At 31.3% G+C, this 21,260-nt stretch overlaps 1 protein-coding gene across 3 annotated transcripts in view; it reads left to right on the forward strand.

Moving 5' to 3' along the window:
• Window positions 1-21,260, forward strand: part of LOC127719658 (agrin-like) — a 178,340-nt gene that overhangs the window by 86,625 nt on the left and 70,455 nt on the right. For 2 of the 3 annotated variants that reach the window (XM_052225884.1, XM_052225885.1), the window contains exons 5-6: window positions 12,436-12,648; window positions 13,270-13,296. In XM_052225884.1, coding sequence (XP_052081844.1) covers window positions 12,436-12,648; window positions 13,270-13,296 — 240 coding nt within the window. Of the gene's footprint in view, window positions 1-7,393; window positions 8,353-12,435; window positions 12,649-13,269; window positions 13,297-21,260 lie in introns of those variants that run through there. The other variant, XM_052225886.1, reaches the window with a different exon arrangement.

The raw sequence follows: 21,260 nt of genomic DNA on the forward strand, positions 1-21,260 counted from the left end.
GCCCATACAGTTGTAAATCTGGAAAAACATAACTGTTATAATACAACACATAAGTGAAATAAAGAAAAACTAATAAGTTATCATGAAATAATTATCAGTGCAACAAATATGAATAAAAAAAGTACTAGTAACATAATAAAATCAGATAGTTTTTTTTTATCTAATTCAAATACTATAACCATAGAATCGTAGGATGGGTATAACTGTATTCTTATTTGTTCCTCATATGGTAAATATATTCAGATTTAAGTATGAAATTAGTAAGGCAAAATAATATGTTACTTCTAGGACCAATTTATGAATATTCATTTATTAGTCCCAGGTACACGTGTGCCTGTCCCAAGTCAGGAGCCTGTAATTCAATGGATTTCTTTTGTAATATATAAACTCATCATAGATACTGGGATTAAAATTTTGAATGCCAGATGCGCTTTTCGTCTTCAAAAGACTCATCAGTGACGCTGGAATCAAAAAAGTAAAAAACAAGTTGCTTTCTTTAAAAAAAGAAAAGCAATACGTGAACAATAGTTTTCCAAACATCGAGGAATATATCAAACCTCATTATTTGTAATTGCAATGACCATAAGTTTTAAATAAATAGAAAATCGTTTTATATCTATAGAATAATTTTAAGGATCAAAACTCATATTCGTTAATCAACTGTTTCGATATGGCATCCTTTTTGCATTTAACCAGAGACATATAATACCGTATTATATTTCTCTGAATTAACACACCCAAATGGTGCCTTCTAAATTTCCAGGATTAGCTGGCATTGTTTTAACATAAGATTAATAAAAAAAATATGGACATATGGTATGATTGCCAATGAGACAACTATCCATCAGAGTTCAAATGAAGTGAATGTGAGCAATTATTGGCAACCGTACGGTCTTCATGGCCGTACTTTATTTATTCTGTTTTTGTTTCTACTTTGATGACGATTAAGAATATTTTTTCCCAGTATATTCCTCTTGAAACGATTATGGTTAATCCATTAGGTAAAATAAAAAGTAATTCCACCTATGTAATTTTAACTTACAGAAGTTTAATTATAAATATTATTTTTTTTCTTATCTCTATAGCAACAGTAAAATGCTAATGAATATTCATTAGATCAATTAATTAACTCGACAGAAAAGCTTAATCTTCGAACATTTACAATATACGGCATTATCAATTCTCAAAATTAATTGAAGAAGAGAAAGTATACAAAGTTACCTCTTGTAAAATTGTTATGAGTTACGTAAATTTATTTCAAATTTCCTGCTATACACACCAGCGACAAATATCACATGAATGGTACATGTACGTGTAATATTAAATTGTTGAACATCACGGAAGATACAAACAGAAAATGTTTGGAAATAATTCAGAAGTTTGGCATTAATGGTTCTTATTTATTATATTTATAAGACAAAATGTGATGAGTAATGTACTAAATTATAAATATTTTTTTAAAACTTTTTTTTCACACAAATGTAAGACGCAAAATATACAGAATGCCACAGCTTTATCTTATCGAATAAGAATAATTTCCATGTATTAGCGATAATTTTCGAACTATAATTATAAAAAGCACTCACACTGTAGATTCAGTATAGAAATGAACTCGTATATCCCATACATATATAATTTGATGTAAAAAATAAATAACGGTATTCTGAAACTATATATCACCATTAGCCTGGGAATGTGATCTCGAGTCCGAGTGCATTTAATATGACATTATATATTGAAAGCGTTTGAATTAAAATTCAATTTGGATTTCAAATCGGGCACTTGCTGAACAAAATCCTCCTCTGTTACGTAACATGATTGTTCAGTAGATTCACGACATTAGCAACTGCGAGAAACTTGCAACAGTGCTACGACAACGTTGGAGAATACAAATTACGACATGTCTTATGCATGTCGTATATTTACGATAAATAGTTACGATACGACATGTTGTATCGTATCTTTAGTGGATACGGGGCCTGGTTATGTTCTTCTCATATATTTTATGATGGTATGATACTAAACCCCTAACGGGAGGGATTGTACTTGATTTTCATATGATGAAGACGTAATTTTTCATTCAGTTTAATTGAGGTCTGGAGCTGGCATGTCAGTAACTGCTAGTAGTCCTTTGTTAATTTATGTATCATTGTCATTTTGCTTAGTTTCTTTTGTTACCTATTCTGACATCAGACTCGGACTTCTTTTTGAACTGAGTTTTACTGTGCGTATCGCTGTGTGTTTCTTTATTCTACATTGGCTAGAGGTATAGGGGGAGGGTTGAGATCTCACAAAACATGTTCAAACCCGCCGCAATTTTGCGCCTGTCCCAAGTCAGGAGCCTCTGGCCTTTGTTAGTCTTGTATGTTTTTTTAATTTTAGTTCATTTATATTTTTTGGAGTTTAGTATGACGTCCATTTTCACTGAACTAGTACACATTTTTATTTAAGGGGCCAACTTAGGACCACCTCCAGGTGCGGGATTTTCTCGCTGCGTTGAAGACCCATTGGTGGCCTTCGGCTGTTATCTGCTCTTTGGCCGGGTTGTTGTCCCTTTGACATATTCCCCATTTCCATTTTCAATTTTATAATTAATTGATAAGAGTAAAAAAAAATGGAATCTTTACTTCCATGTTTTGGCTAACAAAAATGGAATTAGTAATATTACTCCAATCAAGTGTTTTCTAGTAGCTTTATGTTAATTTAATAAGATTCCAAGAGCTTTTATCTACAGATAGTTAATTGTTTGTGAATAACTCTGGTATATAAACCTACTCAAACCATAACTGCTCTTTTACTTGGGCTATTTTTATTTCAATAATTTGTAATAATTTTTCTATATAACTTTCTATAAAATGTAAATTGACTGACCAGCTGACTATGCGGTATGGGTTTTGCTCATTGTTGAAGGCTGTACGGTGACCTATAGCTGTTATTTTCTGTGTCATTTGGTCTCTTGTGGAGAGTTGTCTCATTGGCAATCATACCATATCTTCTTATTTTTATATGACCATTTGGAACAAGATATTGATCGTATACATTTGTATGATTTGATAAACAATTTCATACCTCTGCTTTAAGGATAATGTACCCTTTTGTTGATTCAATGCTATACATATGGAAATTTTATAAAAAATCCACTGCCTTTCCAATTGTACTCCTATATTTGACAATTTGGTGCTTAATAGATAGAGGATTATTGCATACAGTGCTAGCAGTGATTTCCCTAAAACAAGTATATAGATAAAGATATTGGTTAAAACTAGTATAAAAATGGAGTTATCCAAGTATACCTTATATGGTGCTCTCGACTTAAGTGACTCAGCAGGAGGTATTTTGGATTGTAAAGGTTGTTTAGGAATTTTTGTAGACAATAAACTGTAGCACATCATGGACAAACAAGTGAATAATCTATTTTTACAATTTTGTAACGAAAATCTTTATAATAAAGTCTGTGGGTTTTTTGCAAAAACCTTGGCTTTATTTATAATTGCCACCAAATCCCCATTTTGTATTTTAAAAATGCAGTGACATAATTTACAGGATGCCTTTGAACAACATTTCCCTTCGGTATATGTACAAAATGGCACATCACTTTTATTCTGTATTTTTACTGTTTAGATATAGTAGCACTATGTGTTTTGATATTTTAGCACTTTGAAAATTTTGTATTACACTGAGTGAGTGAGTGAGAAAGGCCTTTAGAAGGAGTCATAAACCTTAAAGAATGGCACTAGTGTATAAAGGAATTCTTATTAGTTTATTCCCCCCATTTTTTCTTTGTGAATGATAGAGAGAATATTTGCTTGCAAAATTATTATATAATTCAAATTAAAATGAAGGGAAAAAAATAAAAATAGAAGAATGTTTGATGTATTTAATTGATTATTTACAGTCCAGAAGATAGTTGAAATATAGTTGCATTCGAGGTTTCTTGATATGGTAATCAATAACTATTATTTGACCAAATATTGTTAATTCAATTTGGGAGGTATTTCTGTATTTTATTAAGTATACATTTAGAAACTGTGTGTTGAACAGCATTTGACTATTAAATTGTGGACTAGGAGATATTAATGTATAAAATACAATTAAAAAGTGCCATAAAAAGGAATTATTTTTACTTCAAGTTATGCATCTCTATATATATATATAGCTAGAAGCTCTAAGCGCATACAAAATTTCATAAAAATCCACAATACCTCTCAATTACATAAATTTTGCATTAAAAACTTACTTCTGTATAATATAACACAGGTCAAATTAGATTTAAGCATTTTCCCTTTCATAATTATTTCCTTTGAATACAGAGAAAATGGGGATTCTGTATATCTAATTTCTAAGTGTAGTTTTAACCAAATTCAGTTAAGCTGTCTTTATTGGCAGCTAACACCCTTAAAGTAAGTCTCTTCAACACCATTTTAGAAGTCTTGTTTTTGTCTCAACTGCAAGGAAGTCACGGATTTCAGATTTCGTCAAGGAAAGCGAGACATAGGGACAGGTTTTCCGGCAACGACAAAGTAGTAGTTGGCATCAAACAATTGTTAAGATTTCTGCTTAAATTAGTTTGATATGAACTACTTGTGATAGATCATTGATATTTAATATAGTGTTGCATTACTATCAGTATATATCAGTTTGAGGACTGTTTTGAGGCCCTGCCTCCTTGGTCATGGTCAAGCAACTTTGAATTAATTTGCAATTTTCGGTGTAACAGGAATTACTTGTGATAGATCAATGATATTTAATTAAAAGTCACTTTACTATTAGTACATATCAGTTTGACAACTATTTTGACTCCCTGCCCCCGTAGGTCATGGTCCAGTGACTTTCAATTAATTAGCAGTTTTCAATGTTAAGTTTTCTGCTTAAGTTAGTTTGATATGAACTACTTACAATAGACAACAATATTTTCTATAAAACTACATTACTGTCTGTACAACTCAGTTGGTTAACCATTTCGAGTATTAAGTATGTATATAACTGATTTATCGTCCTTCCGTTCGCCTATATCAACCTGCTCAGTCGCTCTGTAATTCTCGTATCACGGCTTTGAGACTTGAGCAGACATTATCAGCAATGTCAAGCATTAAACTGTCTAAAGGCGGGGGAAAGAACAGGAATAGAACCATAAAAAGATTATTAGGTTTTCTATACGTATAGATATTGTAAAACATCAGCCACTAGACACAATGCGAAGCTTTTTTTATCGTTAGCTGTGCTCACTTGCCAAAAAGGTTTGTCATTGTGGTTCGCGGCTGATATTTTATGATATCAATGGGTAGAAAACTAAACTGAATAATCTATACTTATTAGAGGCTTGAGTCATGGGATTTTACCATGACATCATTATTGTCTCACCTCTACAAAGAAGTGGAGGCATTATACTTAGGCATGCTTTTTCAGCATTGGTGGTGGCAGTGGCTGCATCAACAATTTATTATTATTAGCAGTAGCATATCTCATTGTCCAGGGTGATTATTTAGCCATGTACCATCAGTCATGTTAATGTTTTGCATAGTTTATATATTAATGTATTGCCATTTTAATTTCAACATTTGCATTTTACTATCAAAATTACATACTAGCGAGACATATCTCTGTGTCAACACTTTATTATTGTTATATTTGTAGGTTTGTGAACAGGCCATTTTTCATTTAGTCTGTGTTGTTTGGTTCATAAATTAATCAAAGTCTTTGTATCCTATATTTGATTCCATGTTCCTGGTTCAGTATTCAGTTTATTTTATATTCATGTTAATTAAAGGTAATCTTTGGTCTTTCAAAGGTACACTTGTAAGTTTAACATGCTTTCAACTTATTTTGATATTTTTTTAACTGATTTGACCAAACGAAGTTTTCATGACAATCTAAAGTTTTATTTACTGTAAGTGATAGGTTAACCAATTGTGGTCTAAATCAGTTGTAAGATGAGCTTTTTTTGTCATGCTCAGTTTTTTCACAATCGTCCTGTTTTTTTTTATTGTTAAAAATTGCTTTTTTATTCAGCCTATTTAAGAATTATACTTTCATCACTGTATTTATGCCCCACCTAGGGGCATTATGTTTTTCGGTCTGTGCGTCCATTCGTCTGTCCGTCCATCTATCCGTCCATCTGTCCGTCCGTCTGTCCCGCTTCAGCTTAAAGTTTTTGGTTAAGGTAGTTTTTATGAAATTGAAGTCCAATCAACTAGAAACTTAGTACACATGTAACCTATGATATGATCTTTCACAATTTTTTTTTTACCCCAATTTCACGGTCCACTGAACATAGAAAATGATAGTGTGAGTGGGGCATCCGTGTACTATGGACACATTCTTGTTATTTACTGTAAGTGATTGTTTTTGATTCAGTCTATAAGAATTACTGTCTATCACAAGTTCTTATGGAGCTACGTTTATGTGTGTCCACACTTGCTAATTATTAATAGACTATTTGAAATATTGATATTATATAATCAGTTTTTGCAACTGAAAGATTTTTAAATGAATTAAAAATAATTGAAATCAAAACCTGCACAAAAGGAAAAAATAGAAAATGCGATGTAATACATCATATGTATAAACGTGGACTGGTATTACCATTTGTACTTATTGTAATTCAAAGACTGCAAAGATTTCAGTAATAAAATCAAAACATCATAAATTGTTATTCTCCTGGTTAAAAGGAACATTGACAAATTCATTAAAGCATTGAGGAATCAGCCATGGTCTAAAAGCAATCTAATGGCAGGCAGACTATATCCATTAGGGTTTATGTCAATACCATAAAAACACGGAATAAAAGCCATAAAATAATTGTTCCTAGGTTATGATTTCCACCGAGGGAAACGTCAAAGCACCATGTCATATATTGTGTTTTTACACTATCTATGGAAGAATTCGTCTGGAGAGAAACTACTCTTATGGGAAAAATTGTGGGATAATGTAGAATTAATGACCAAGAAAAGTCAAAGTTCAGTTTTATACCAGAATTAGTACAAGACGTTTGCCTGAAGAGAGATTACGCAGAAAGGAAGAAATTTCATTGATTCATTGTCAGGCTAAACTTGAGTGTTATTTTCTAATTAGCTCAGACTGCGATCACCATTAAAGATGGATTAGAATTGATTTGATCAAAATGTATTGAATTTTCAATGCATTTCATTGGAAAAATCTTCTAATAATGAAGTGAATTTGAAGCTGATCCTATCCATTAACAAATCGTCGCATTAAAAAACACAGGGTTTCATTTTACACATTTACACAATGAAATACTAGGATGGATGAATGCTTTACATAATGGTGCTTTGATTTAGAATTAAGCTGTCATTTTGAGAGCAGATTAATAGGCTTTATGGTAGAATTGTCAGTGTTCATGAAGGAATTAACATCAAAGTGCAGAAATATATTGATTATCTAGTAAATGCAATGGTTTTAAGCTTTAGATGCATTCAGCAAAGCCTAAGTATTGTTAGAACATCGGCAGAATCAGAAATCAGGCACATGAAAGTTTAATTACACGGATTCTTACGTGTTTGATTTTAGTTGAAAGTTAATAGACCTCAGAATTACATGCAAAAACAAATCTTTTTCATTGGATAAATTGTGCTTAAACAGTTGTAATTAACCTAAATCTAGAACCAAATTAAGACGTTAGTTCTATATAAGAAGAAAATAGCTGGAAATGAATTGATACTAAAGACTTGAGACGATCCATAAAACAAATGGTGAACCTTAACGAACATCCCTACTGGGAGGATTTTAACAGCATTGGAGAGAAATATCTACCATTGTTATAGATTTCTTCAGATCATCTTGTTTACATATCCACAGCCCCCAATAGACTCATGTGAAAGATTTTCCTTTAAATTGACTTGACAGATCACACTTAAACTTGGTAATTAATTCCAACTGAAATGACAGGCTGTGAAATTTGAGGAAAACATAGGATTCAGAACATTATTGGAGATGTGTCGGTTAATGTTAAAGGTTTTTAAAATTCTAAAATGTATATATTTTTGGATATGAGTATGAGAATGAGGAATTTACAACAATTTTATGCTGTATTCTTCACACTCAGTCTTTTATTCAGTAAGGTGCCATATACTGAAGGTTGCTACAAATTTCCTGAAGGGAAAAGGGACCCTTGTGATGGAGTTTCATGTCATTACGGTGCTATTTGTGTTCCTGCAAGTAATGGCATAAACAGTACATGTAAGATCCCCGACCGATGTGATAATTATGGTGACAGTATAGAGAGTATACCAGTATGTGGCGATGATAATAGAGATTACGCTAACACGTGTGAAATGAGAAAGACAGCCTTTCAGCAGATGAGAAACATTACGGTGAAATATTTTGGAAAATGTGGTATGTAAGATATACGATTTTCTGTGCTAGGCATTGGAAGGAAATGTGGTAGTTAAGCTTTAAGAATTTCTGTGCTTGTTGTTGGAAGGAAAATGTAGTATGTAAGCTTTAGGACTTTCTATGCTGGGTATTGGAGGGAAAATGTAGTATGTAAGCTTTAGGACTTTATAATGCTGGGCATTGGAGGGAAAATGTGGTATGTAAGCTTTAGGATTTTCTATGCTTGGCATTGGAGCGAAAATGTGGTATGTAAGCTTTAAGATTTTCTATGCTGGGCATTGGAGGGAAAATGTGGTATGTAAACTTTAGGATTTTCTATGCTGGGCATTGGAGGGAAAATGTGGTATGTAAGCTTTAGGATTTTCTATGCTAGCATTGGAGGGAAAATGTTGTATGTAAGCTTTAGGATTTTCTATGCTTGGCATTGGAGGGAAAATGTGGTATGTAAGCTTTAAGATTTTCTATGCTGGGCATTGGAGGGAAAATGTGGTATGTAAGCTTTAGGATTTTCTGAGCCGTGTATAACATGGAAAATATTTCTGGGCTTAACATGGAAAATGTGGCATGTTTGGTGCTATGCATCGCATGAATTGTCACTAAACAAAAATGCTTATATATTTTAATCTATCTAAGTAAATGAACTTTAAAATATTTAATTTGATACTATTCTTGGCCAAGAAAATTGTTTTCAAGCCATAATTGACTTTCCTCAATGCAAGCTCTGAGCATGATCAATAATAGCAGTGTGGACAGATTTTTTACTCTACATATTTGGACCATAATACTAAATACTGTAAATTCAGAAATTATTGCGTGCATTTATTATTGCGATTTTGTCATTTTAGACTTAATTGCGATTTTAATTTTTACGATTTTGAGAAAAATCATGTTTAATTCATATAAAATATTTCAAAATGCGAGTTTAAATTATTGCGTTTACAACTCAGTCGCATTTTTCGCAATAATAAAAACCTCGCAATAATTTCTGAATTTACAGTACATATTTTTATCTGGGAAATGATGACAGCTTGTTATTTTACCTTCCACTAAGCAGTACAAAAATTGTGAATTTAGAAATTTTGAAATGCTCTGAATTTGATTGAATATACAACTTTAAACTGTCCTGAAATTCATGATTTTTTTGTTTTTTTTAATTTTTTCTATAGATTCTACCAATGCTGATTGGATGCATGAAATATTTGATATAATGATTTTAGAGATGAGTTTGTCTTTCTATTGTTGTGTATATATTTATTGATTTAGTATTGAGCCTGATGATAGTACACCCTGCGGCAGTTTGGTGAATGATTTGATTATCCCAGATTCTTTGTCATCCATAATTACGTTATTTGTTCGAATGTCTAGTAGCCGTCAAATCGTGACAGAATTTATACAGCTAATTTTCAGACTAGTTGATAGGTATTTTAGTTATAGGTATAATGGAAATTGATATTTTAAGAAGAATTTGTTTATATCTAGGACTAAAAGAAAAAAATGTATTAGTCTAAGTTAATATGTCGTCAATTTGCACTTTTTGAAATCTGCATCATTTAGATAAAACCTACTGTAGGTTATTATATGGTTATTATGATGTGATAAGAACATTGAAAGTTAAAAAAAGGCAATTATTTATGAAGATGATTAAAAATTTACTGACAAGCACACACATTTTTCAAGTTGTAATAACCTCAAAGTGGATTTACAATTTAAGATACTTGATAAAAATATAGTTTTTTTTTCTCAAACCCAAACGTTGGTGCCCAAGAAAATAATGAAGTCAATCCTATGTACTCCATTTTAGAAACATGTAAACAGTCCTTAATTATAATGTAATTATTTGAATGTACATGATTAAAACTGTGATATACTGCAGTTTAAAAGTATTGTGCTGAGAATATTCAGAAACTTCAGATCATATGATAACATCTCTACTCTTGAAAAAGATATAGTAAATGCTTTTTGAAGAATTTCATGACATTAAATAATATGCATTGTAATGAAATGTTTGCTCTTATCTCTGAATTTTACACAGACATAGATCTTTCCAAAACATCTTTCTTGAGTTATTGATTTTACCAGCAATTTCAGAATATGATATTAAAAATTATTTCCTTCAAATGCCTGTTAGCATTTAGAAAGTTTTCAGTTTCATCAATAAAACCTTATATGGAATAAATTCTTTGTTCTTGCAAGAAAACTTATAAAGGACATAAAAATTGATATTATGGAGGTTTACAAAGAGTCTGATAAAAAAAAAGTCTGACAGCATGCAGAGATTTTTATAAGGCAGACCAGTCTTTACAATTGAAATAATACAGTTGCATTTTATCAGAAATAATTTCATATAATGCTGTGTACGGAGCTGTGTTGAAATTGATTTTTCATAGCAAGAAGCAGAAAAAATATTATTTTGTACATGGTAATAATTGGCATCCATCATTTCCACCCTATTTCATTTATATAGGGTAAAAATCAATATTGTCTGCAGAGAAGAGCTATATATAAAGTAGATGTATCTTTGCTTTTTTATGACATGAAAGAATTCTTTCCCGTGGGGCATTCACACATTTATCCAATCAAAACAGAATCAATGCACTGATAAAAATCAAACATACACGACCAACATAGAAGTTTAATCCTCCGAGAATTCAGATGCATTCAGAAGATGATAATGGAGAATATCCGGAGATAATTACGAAACGAGAAAGCTGGAATAGATTGTGTAGGAAAAATGAAATTTACTCTGATAGCATTACCAGTCATGTTTATATTCTTAAAGCTGCCAGTAAATGGTTTTTGTCACACATGAAATTTAGAAATGAATTCAACAGGCAGCATCTGCAATAAATCAACTTAAAAAAAAAGCTAGAAATTTTAGATTGCAGTGATGGAGTCCAAAAGACTAATATGCATGGGTAGCTTCATTCTTCATACAACAAAATGAAATTAAGATAACATCATTGGTTTAAATGAGTTCCATTGATTTGATGTTTGTTTTCAAAAAAGCTTGCAAAAAGTGTAGAAATAGTGACACGACATATAATTTGTCAATATAAAAAAGACAAATCAATTTTATATACTGTAATGAATTTACTGTTGAATAAGAGCAAAATTAAAAACAATATGTATGTATGCTGTGCATGTATTGATTTTGTGTCATGGATGGATACCCCATATCCTTTGTTTTTCTATTAACAATAAGCTCTTTTAAAGTTGGTAAAGTTTCTTGATTTTTGATGGAAATTATAATGATCCCTCTATAGGTTTTGGCTCTAAGAAACATGCTGTGCTGTAGATTAAGAACTCTTTGTGATGCTTTTATTTTTTCTAAGTGAAAATTTGCATCAGGATAGGTTTTGCAAAAGTAAAAACTTGCGTTTGAAATTTTGATGGTATTTGAATGCAGCATTTTCTGAAATCGCAACAATTGCAATCTCATGATTTTGTCCTTTTTTATGCCCCACCTACGATAGTAGAAGGGGCATTATGTTTTCTAATCTGTGGGTCCATTCGTTCGTCCGTCCCTCCATCCATCCGTCTGTCTGTCTGTCTGTCTGTCTGTCCTGCTTCAGGTTAAAGTTTTTGATCAAGGTAGTTTTTGATGAAGTTGAAGTCCAATCAACTTGAGGCTTAGTACACATGTTCCCTATGATATGATCTTTCTTATTTTAATGCCAAATCAGAGTTTTGACCCCAATTTTACGGTCCACTGAACATAGAAAATGATAGTGCGAGTGGGGCAATCCGTGTACCATAGACACATTCTTGTTTAAAATTTGCAAAAATAATGCACAGAAAATTTCTGAATTTACAGTATATGTGACAATAATGGATGAGAATAAGAACTGTAGTATTATTCAGACGTTTTCACTTATTTTTCTAATGTTATATTCATGTATGCTTCTTCCTAATATGACTGAAAAGTGTTGACGTGCCTTTAAAAAAAGTCTTAGAAGCTGTTTCAGAAAAAGAGATCATCAATTGTTCTGAACCATTAAACTATCTAATTAGTTTTCTAAAGGTTTGATATTTGCATTGATGTCTTATTATCTGATTTTGGTATCATTTGATCTTTAATTTCAGACCCATGCGCTGGATTTTCCTGCCCATATCCTCAGGCATGTATGCTGGATGCAAAAAGACAACCCACCTGTCGATGTAATACCGTATGTCCTGACGAGGTCAATATGGTATGTGGATCGAATGGCCATACATACAGTAACCAGTGTTGGTTAGAGAGAGAGGCTTGTCGCAGCCAGACAGACTTAAAAGTTTTACACCCAGGCCGATGTAAAGGTAAATATTGATTTCTTTACAGAAATTTTAAATATTTTAATCGACTGTTATTAATGTGTCAAATAGAAAACGTCCGTTGGCTGATAAGATCTTGCAATGGCTTCTAAAGTCTTTTCAATGGTGTCTTTTTTCGTGCTAAAAACTGCTTGCGCTGGTTGTGTGCGTTGTTTAAATGTTAGTAAAATTCTCTAAAGTTGTTGTAATTTCTTCAATAGAAAATAAAAAAAACATTGTCTTATACAACTATATGACTCTATATCTAGGCTTCTGATAAATCTGCATTTCTTGCATGACGTTTGATTATTCATCTTCTGTATACCATTATAGCTTTTCTACAAGTCTCATTGTCGGTTTGCTGTTACTCCTCATTTCACACATATAACCATTATCAATTTTACGAGACAGATGCTACTATAGATAGTAACTTTATAGTAAAACATTGCCTCAAGATCAGTGGCAAATATCCTAAAAACTAAATCTTTTTTTATGAATCACATAATTCGCCACTGGACATTTATAAAACTTTAAAAAAACCATTCAGGAGCAAACAGACAAAAGACTTAAGCTGAGCCTTTAAGACTTCTCTGACATATTCTATAATATATCATCTTGAATTTCCAGATTTATTTACCAAATCTATTTTAGATGGTAAGGTTTTATTTACTTCTGCTTGTAAATTATTGATTGATATTTAATTCCATGAACATTAAAGTTGTTCTGATTTATATCCTTTAACAAAAATGTAGAAACATGCAATGAGGAATATAAGTGAAGTCCTTTTCGTTTTTGTTAAACTTTCAAACTTCCAGTTGTGTCTGTTAGACATACTATTTTGCTATTACTTTGTAAACATATATTAAGTACTGTAAATTCAGAAATTATTTCAACATTTTTTTATTAATGCAAAAAATATGTCAGTATGAGGTTAGCAATATTAAAAACTTGCATTCATATTTTCAGTAATGTTTTTCCTTCACAAAGTTTTTGCAATAGCATTACTAGTAATTAAATCTAACATTTTTACCAATAATCAGTGATTCACAATAATAATTGCATGCATAAATTTCTGAATTTACAGTAATAATTTTAATTTCATTGAATTTTTGTTAGTTGTATCAGCAAGATAAAACATTTGACCTCTTATATTCATTTCATCTTTAATATTTTCTACATTTCAAAACAATTTTTTAGACATTGAAATATTTTAATATTCATGGAATTTAATTTATTTTAACAGATTTTAACAATTTTTAAAGGGTAGAATGATATAGGTAAATAACCAAATGACACACAATATAAGTCTTCTCATCATTTTTTAGTCATACTAAATCATAAACTATCATTGTAAATGTTTTGAGATATAATATTATGTGGAGAAATAACTGCATTGCATGCCAGATGTTTTCTCAAGAATGGACTGATTTTCATACTAAATGTTGTTGAAAGATAGTATGTTGATTTAACAGGAGAGGAAAATACCCAAGATGATTTCTATGGTAAAGATATAATGTTGTAAAATAATCTGTTTACTGTGGCATCTTATACAAGTTATCTCCCTTTCTCTAAAATCTAATACAAGTTATCTTCCTTTCTCTAAAATCTTATACAAGTTATCTTCCTTTCTTTAAAATCTAAAACAAGTTATCTCCCTTTCTCTAAAATTGTATCTTTTCCATACAACAGTACTTGGACTACACTTCTAACTTCACAGACAAAGTTAATTTTTTTTAACTTGCCTTAGTCTAATAGGGCAGTCAATGTGAGCTATAGTCGTTACTTTGCATTTGTGGTCAATCCTACAGCAGATAATTTTTACATTTTTATTATCTTCTCTAAAATTAACCACTGGTATGTAGTTTTAATAAAACTGTGCAGAAATAAAACATTGAAGGTCTTAAAATTTTTTATTTCAGTCAGGTTGATTCTGATTGCCATTTAAAAAAATCTTCGCCTCTTAAAATAGAAAGTGTTGTTTTGGGGATTGATAAGAACAAAACCATGTACACCCTCATTTATAAGAAGTTATCTACTCCTGAGAAATTATAAAAGGGATGCATTATCAGGTGAGCAATTCAGTTTTCTTGGAGAATCAAAAAATTAAGTAAATGAGAATAAAAATATTGCAGGACTGATCTGATATAAAAGATAGATGTTTTTTTTCGCTTTTTGTATCAAAGACCTCCTGTTGATACATTCTGAATAGTTGAAACTGGATTCAGCTGATATATTTTTTGTGAGGTCCTGAGGAAGTTTTGTTACTTTGATGCTAAGCATGTTATAAGATAAAATGTCAGCAGTGAAGCCTTTTGGACAATGTTAGAAGGGTTAGAAAAGTCTGTTGTTTAATTTTTTTTCTCTGTCTCCTGTCTTTTGTATGTTTTTTGTGACATCTTCTTCAATGTATTTTGAAGTTTCTGTATGTGTAGATGCATATTATGGTTGAAAATTAGTGTCACTTTGTCAATGTTGCATGAAAAGTGTGAAAATTTACCAAAACATGTTTACACTCCAGTTCTAAAGGAGGGGTATTATGTAATGGTTTCAGTCCCATATCAAGGATGTCTCTTGAGGAGGGCTATTTGGGGTCATGATGCTAAAATTGACTTTAAGAGTCAATATAAATCTCAACTTATTTAAGTGTCTACTAGGATTTTCTTTTCAGTGGCTATGGGTAGGGTTTTTTAAAGAGAAATTTAAAGTTCCTTTGAATGAAATCCACAGAGAACAATAGCTAATATAATTAATCAATAGGACAGGTAACTGTGCAAATATTTAGATAGCCAGTTAAAGACCAACTCATTCTGGGGAAAGGTTTTATTTCCTTTGCATTAATATTTTTGTTGCATTTTTCTCGGAGCTTCTTTAAATTTGGTAACTAGCTTCAATTGAGCATTTCTATACCATGTGTAATTTCAAATAATTTAAACTAAGAAACTGAAGGCATTTTTAATTATACGACCGCCAAAAAATTTTGCGGTTGTATATTGGTATGACATTGGCGACGGCGTCGTTGTAGTAGTCGTCGTCCTCCTCCGAAGACACATTGGTTTTCGCACAATAACTTTAGTTTAAGTGAATTGATCTCTATGAAATTTAAGCATAAGGTTCAATACCACAAAAGGAAGGTTGGGATTGATTTTGGGGGTTATGGTACCAACAGTTAAGGAGTTAGGGGCCGAAATAAGCATTTTTGTAACTTATAGACAATACCTTGTGTGTTAGTGTATGGATCTCTCTGACATTGTACCACAAGTTTCCATATCACAAAGGGAATGCTGGGATTGATTTTGGGGGTAATTGCCTCAAAGTTTTAGGAATTAGGGGCCAAAAAAGGGACAAAAACAAGCATTTTTCTAGTTTCAGGACAATAACTTGTGTGTAAGTGTATGGATCTTTCTGAAATTGTACTACAAGGTTCCATATCACAAAGGGAAAGCTGGAATTGAGTTTGGGGGTAATTGCCCTATACGTTTAGGAATTTGGAGCCAAAAAGGGGCCAAAAAATAAGCATTTTTATAGTTTCTGGAAGTTCTTAGACCACATTCATTCTGTGTCAGAAACCTATGCTGTGTCAATTATTTAATCACAATCCAAATTCAGAGCTTTATCAAGCTTGAATGTTGTGTCCATACTTGCCCCAACTGTTCAGGGTTTGACCTCTGCGGTCGTATCAAGCTGCGCCCAGCGGAGCATTTTATTAAAGTATGTTTTAATTCTTTTTATAATTGTAAAAGCAGAAATTAGCAGACACATTTAGTTGAGAAGAATTATTTATTTTCATGTATAGGACTGAAAAAATTTCAGTACTTTGATATTGCACAGAATGTTACTGTATAATGATACAATTATATACAGCCCCTATTGAAATTAGTTTTATATTTATTAAATTTAACACATTTTTAGCCTTGAAGATTATATTTAAGAAAAATTGTATAAGATTTCACAGTTAAACCAAACACCAATATACCCTGTACACAATATCTTAATATTAATGTTGTCAGTCAGTTATAGTATACTTAAATATTGGTTTCTATTGTAAGGAGAAGTTGTATTATAAACTTAACCCAAATTTGATTTGCATTTGTTTTTCTTAGAAGAATATAGTTACAATCAAAACTTTGATTAACTAATTCTTTTCATATGATTAGTTCTGTTTTAAAATATATATTAGTTTTTTAATCTGTTTTGAAAAATGTAGTGTTGGTTACAAATTTACTCTTAGAAGGAACTAATGTAAAATTTTAAGTTCTGTAAACATGGACATTTTTTCAAATTGTTATTTTGCAATTTCATTAATTAAATTCATGCATCAATGATTGGTTGGCCCTTCACACTTATACTTTTGCCTTTTACGAACTATTCGTGACATGGATATAGGCAATAATAGAAAAACAAAGGATATGGGGTATCCATCCATGATACAAAATCAGTACATGCACAGCAAAAAATCATACAAAAAGCAAAGGAACAGTGCTTTTATTGCTGTTCTTCATCTCAAAGTCACAGTGAGGCCTTCAACACAGGGCAAAAAAAACAACTCTCACCTCACTGCAAGTTTAAGATGGCCCTTAGCACTGGTTTGAGTGTAATTAATAATTTAAAGCTTATTGAAGGATGTTCGCTACTCTGTTTCAAAATATCAAGTTTTTTAAAAGACTGTTATAAATTGATAGTATATAAATAAAGAAACCAAAAAAGTAGAAAAAAATGAAGGGTCTGTGTGCTTGTTTTCGAGCTATTTGCCATTGAAAATTTTGGGGGAAATGATTTTCTCTAGATTTTTCATGCATTTAACATTGGCTCCTTTTTTCTTTCAAAAACAATTAAAAAATAACAAGGATTTTATAAGATTTTCAAATATGGCTTTTAAAACTATATGGTATAAAATTATGAAAAGAAAAGTAGGGGTTAATGGGCAAAATTTATAATGGCACTTCATGGATAAAACCAGGGGATTCCGAATATCTGGCAAAAGTTCAAAAACAAGAGGAGCAAACATCCTTAACATGATCTGGAAGTAATTGAAAGTAGCCCTTGCACAAAAAAATGTCCACGTTTGCAGTCACCTAAAGCAGTTTCACCTCTGATTTTGATTAGTTCAAGTTATTTGAATAGCTTAAGATATATTGAGATTGTATTGACCAGTTGCAAGAAAATTTGTTATCACCTAAATGGTTTTAGTTGCAACAGTAATTTTCCTTTTTGTAGTTAGTAAGGCTTCTAAGAAAGTTAAATGTTACAATTGAATGAATTGCTCAGATGTTAAAGTTAATAGATAAACATCTTCAATTGTTTCTTTTTCGTTGAATCATTTTCCTTAAGAATTAGAAGAATCTATTGATGTTGTGATCTGTATTTTGGATGATGACTAAAAAAACGACAAAATTATTTCCTTGACATAAAGGGGCATTAGTTACGAGATATAAAAAAAATTTAAAATACATTTTTTTTTTGTTCAATCATTAATGAAAGTGAAATAGTGAAACAATAATTCACTTTTAGCACCAAGTTTGGTTCAATTATGTCAAAATAAGCTAAGAAATTTCTCTGATGAATTATTCACTTGCAAGTGAATAATTCGACCTCATTGAATCCATATTCATGTGACCTTCAATTTAACCCCTTAGCTAGAGATGGGTTATGCATGAATTAGGCATGTTCAGTTATTAAAAGGAAAAGAATGTCAACATTAAAAGTGAGACATGGGTAAACCATTGACTGATTCGATCCACAAAAACTCATTCTTATACAGGTAAAACAATGATTAACATATATTTTTAACCTATACATGTAATATGAAATCAAACAGACCTAGAAAATCCAATTGCACCAGTTTGCTATCTATTTATATCTATATTTATGTTTATATCGGGTTAAATGACCATCGGCAGTCTTCGGAGGTCCCCTCAATGGTTAATTAGATGGCATCTAGACTAAAATACACATGAAATTTTGATACATATTATCGAGCCCGTGCATTGTAAATTGCTTATTTTGGACTTTTTATAATTTGGATATACGTTTTATTAGGTTATAAATCAAATTGGTGAGCATGAATTTGACAGCTAATGCCCCTTTAATGCTGTAAATCTTTTAAAACTCAGATTCTATATTTCAATTTAAAATCAAATTTCCCAAATTTAGGCAGATAATGTTCATCAGGACTGGATGAGCTCAGAACAGTTTTAATTAAGAGATCTGAAGGTCAAGTTTGAGATTGTATAAGGAGTAGTTTTGTATTCCCAAATTATTTCTAAAAATTTGTCTGTTTATAATATTTCAAAATTCCTTTTTGGCAAACAACAATTAGAAATGAGCATATTTTGTAAGTAATTTGATCGATCTTCATGGTACTGAATTGCAGTTAGATTAGAATAAAGGCTAAATAAATTAGACATTACATTTTATGCAAAGTATTATTAATCAATTGAATAATTTAAAAGATGTTGGTAAGTTGTATGTGTACCGGTAACGAGTATAGTTTCTAGTAAGCATGCATGGGTGTAAATGAATCCATTTTATCCTGTTGAGAAGAATAAAGATTGCAATAACCAATAATGACTATAGAAGAAATATTTATGTTAACTTTGTCATGATAAGTGTAAATAATTATTTTACTGCTTCCATAAAGGCAGTAAATGGCTTTGTAGTTTTAAACCAACAAAAAAATCATTACTAGGGGGAAAATCTCATGTAATATATATTTAGGGTTTAGATAATGTGAAAGCATGAGTTCAGAGATGGGAATTGCAATTGAATTTGAGAGAAATAACTATCTGTAACGATATTTAATGAAAGCTTTGAAGGTTTTTTTCTGTCATGAGCCGAAACATCTATGTAAGAATCACATGAATATAATCACAAATATTTTTATGAAAGCAAACGTACTATGTATAATTCCTTCAGTAAGTTTAAGTTTCAGATTTTTTTACTAAAACTATCTATTAAAGTCCTTATACTGGTATTTTATTTTTGTCACAACGTGTGATCTTTTTGTTGTGTTGCATTTCTACATAAATGTTTGACACTGTGTTATACTTTATTACAGGAAGAGAAAATATATAATTAAATAGTCACCAAGCCACTAATGGCTTCCTCAGCACATTCCATAAGTGGTCTACATACACTTTCATCTGGCATTTCACAAGAAAATAAAAAAAAATCAGCTGTCATTACAATTTTAGCTGTATCACTCTAACCTTAATTTTGTTTGAATTTTAAAGATTGTGTTTGCACATAATACTTGTTGTTCACAACACTGTTTTAATTTTTGCTTATAACATCCTAGAACATTGCACATAACTTCTGTCTTAGACAATTTAGGCTTTCTTCACATACAGTGCTTGAATGATAGAGCTGACCTTTCCATAATTGTATACCATTTATTCTTTACATAGCATAATAGAGTGGACCCTTCTGTTAAAATCCCAAATTAATTCTTCCATTAGTCAAAATAATACCATGGTGTATGTAGCAATATAGCGTTAGCCTTCTTTTTAGTGTAAAACTTTTTTCCTTTATCAATTGCATTTGCAGTTTGAAAACAACATTCATTGTGGTTTTATATTGCTATAGTTACTGTTTTGATAACAATAGAACAATAAAAAGCTATTGGTAGCAGATTTGATAATAGCTGTAGTAGAGGGATTACTTCTTCAGCTTAGAAGTTGTGTTTTTAGGTTTTTGTTGTTAATGGGAAGGGTAATGGTTAGCACTAACCATGCTTTGCAACAGCATACATCATAATGTGAACAACCATTACTATGTAGTTTGTTGATGTGGTTCATAAGTGTTTCTCGTTTCCCATTTTTATATAGATTAGACCGTTGGTTTTCCCGTTTGAATGGTTTTACACTAGTCATTTTTGGGGCCCTTTATAGCGTACTGTGCAGTGTGAGCCAAGGCTCCGTGTTGAAGACCTTACTTTGACCTATAATGGTTTACTTTTATAAATTGTGACTTGGAAGGAGAGTTGTCTCATTGGCACTCATACCACATCTTCTTATTAAATTGAGAATGGAAATGAGGAATATGTCAAAGAGACAACAATGGAAATGAGGAATATGTCAAAGAGACAACAACCCGACCAAAGAGCAGACAACAGCCGAATGCCATCAATGGGTCTTCAATGGAGCGAGAAAATTCCGCACCCGGAGGTGGTTACCTCAGCTGGCCCATTATATCTATATATCATAATACTTAAAAAGATGTTATTGAATTCAAGACAATTAAGAACTTACAATTGGCTTTTTTTATAGATTTTTATTGATTATTGATACAATTAGTTTATACTCTAATGCATCATACAGAAAGTTTTAAGGATGGACACATCAAAGATCATTTCACTGACTTCAAATCTTTTCTTTCTTTAATTATTCATTTAACATGTTGATTTTCTCTGTGAATGAGATCTGACTGTGATCGATACCAAGTCAGACAAAATGTGTTTGGTTGCATGAACTGTATCTGTTTTAATGATAGGTTAGAACTTTTTATGTCTAATTATAGTTGTAGGAAATGTAGTAAATTTATCATCATTTCAGGAGTGCAAGGATATTTTTGTAAAGGAGCTTATTTTCTCGGAGATTAAACTTCCCAATTTGAAGAGCCAA

The sequence above is a fragment of the Mytilus californianus genome, unplaced genomic scaffold (genome assembly GCF_021869535.1).
Source record: "Mytilus californianus isolate M0D057914Y unplaced genomic scaffold, xbMytCali1.0.p SCAF_11, whole genome shotgun sequence".
NCBI lineage: Eukaryota > Metazoa > Mollusca > Bivalvia > Mytilida > Mytilidae > Mytilus > Mytilus californianus.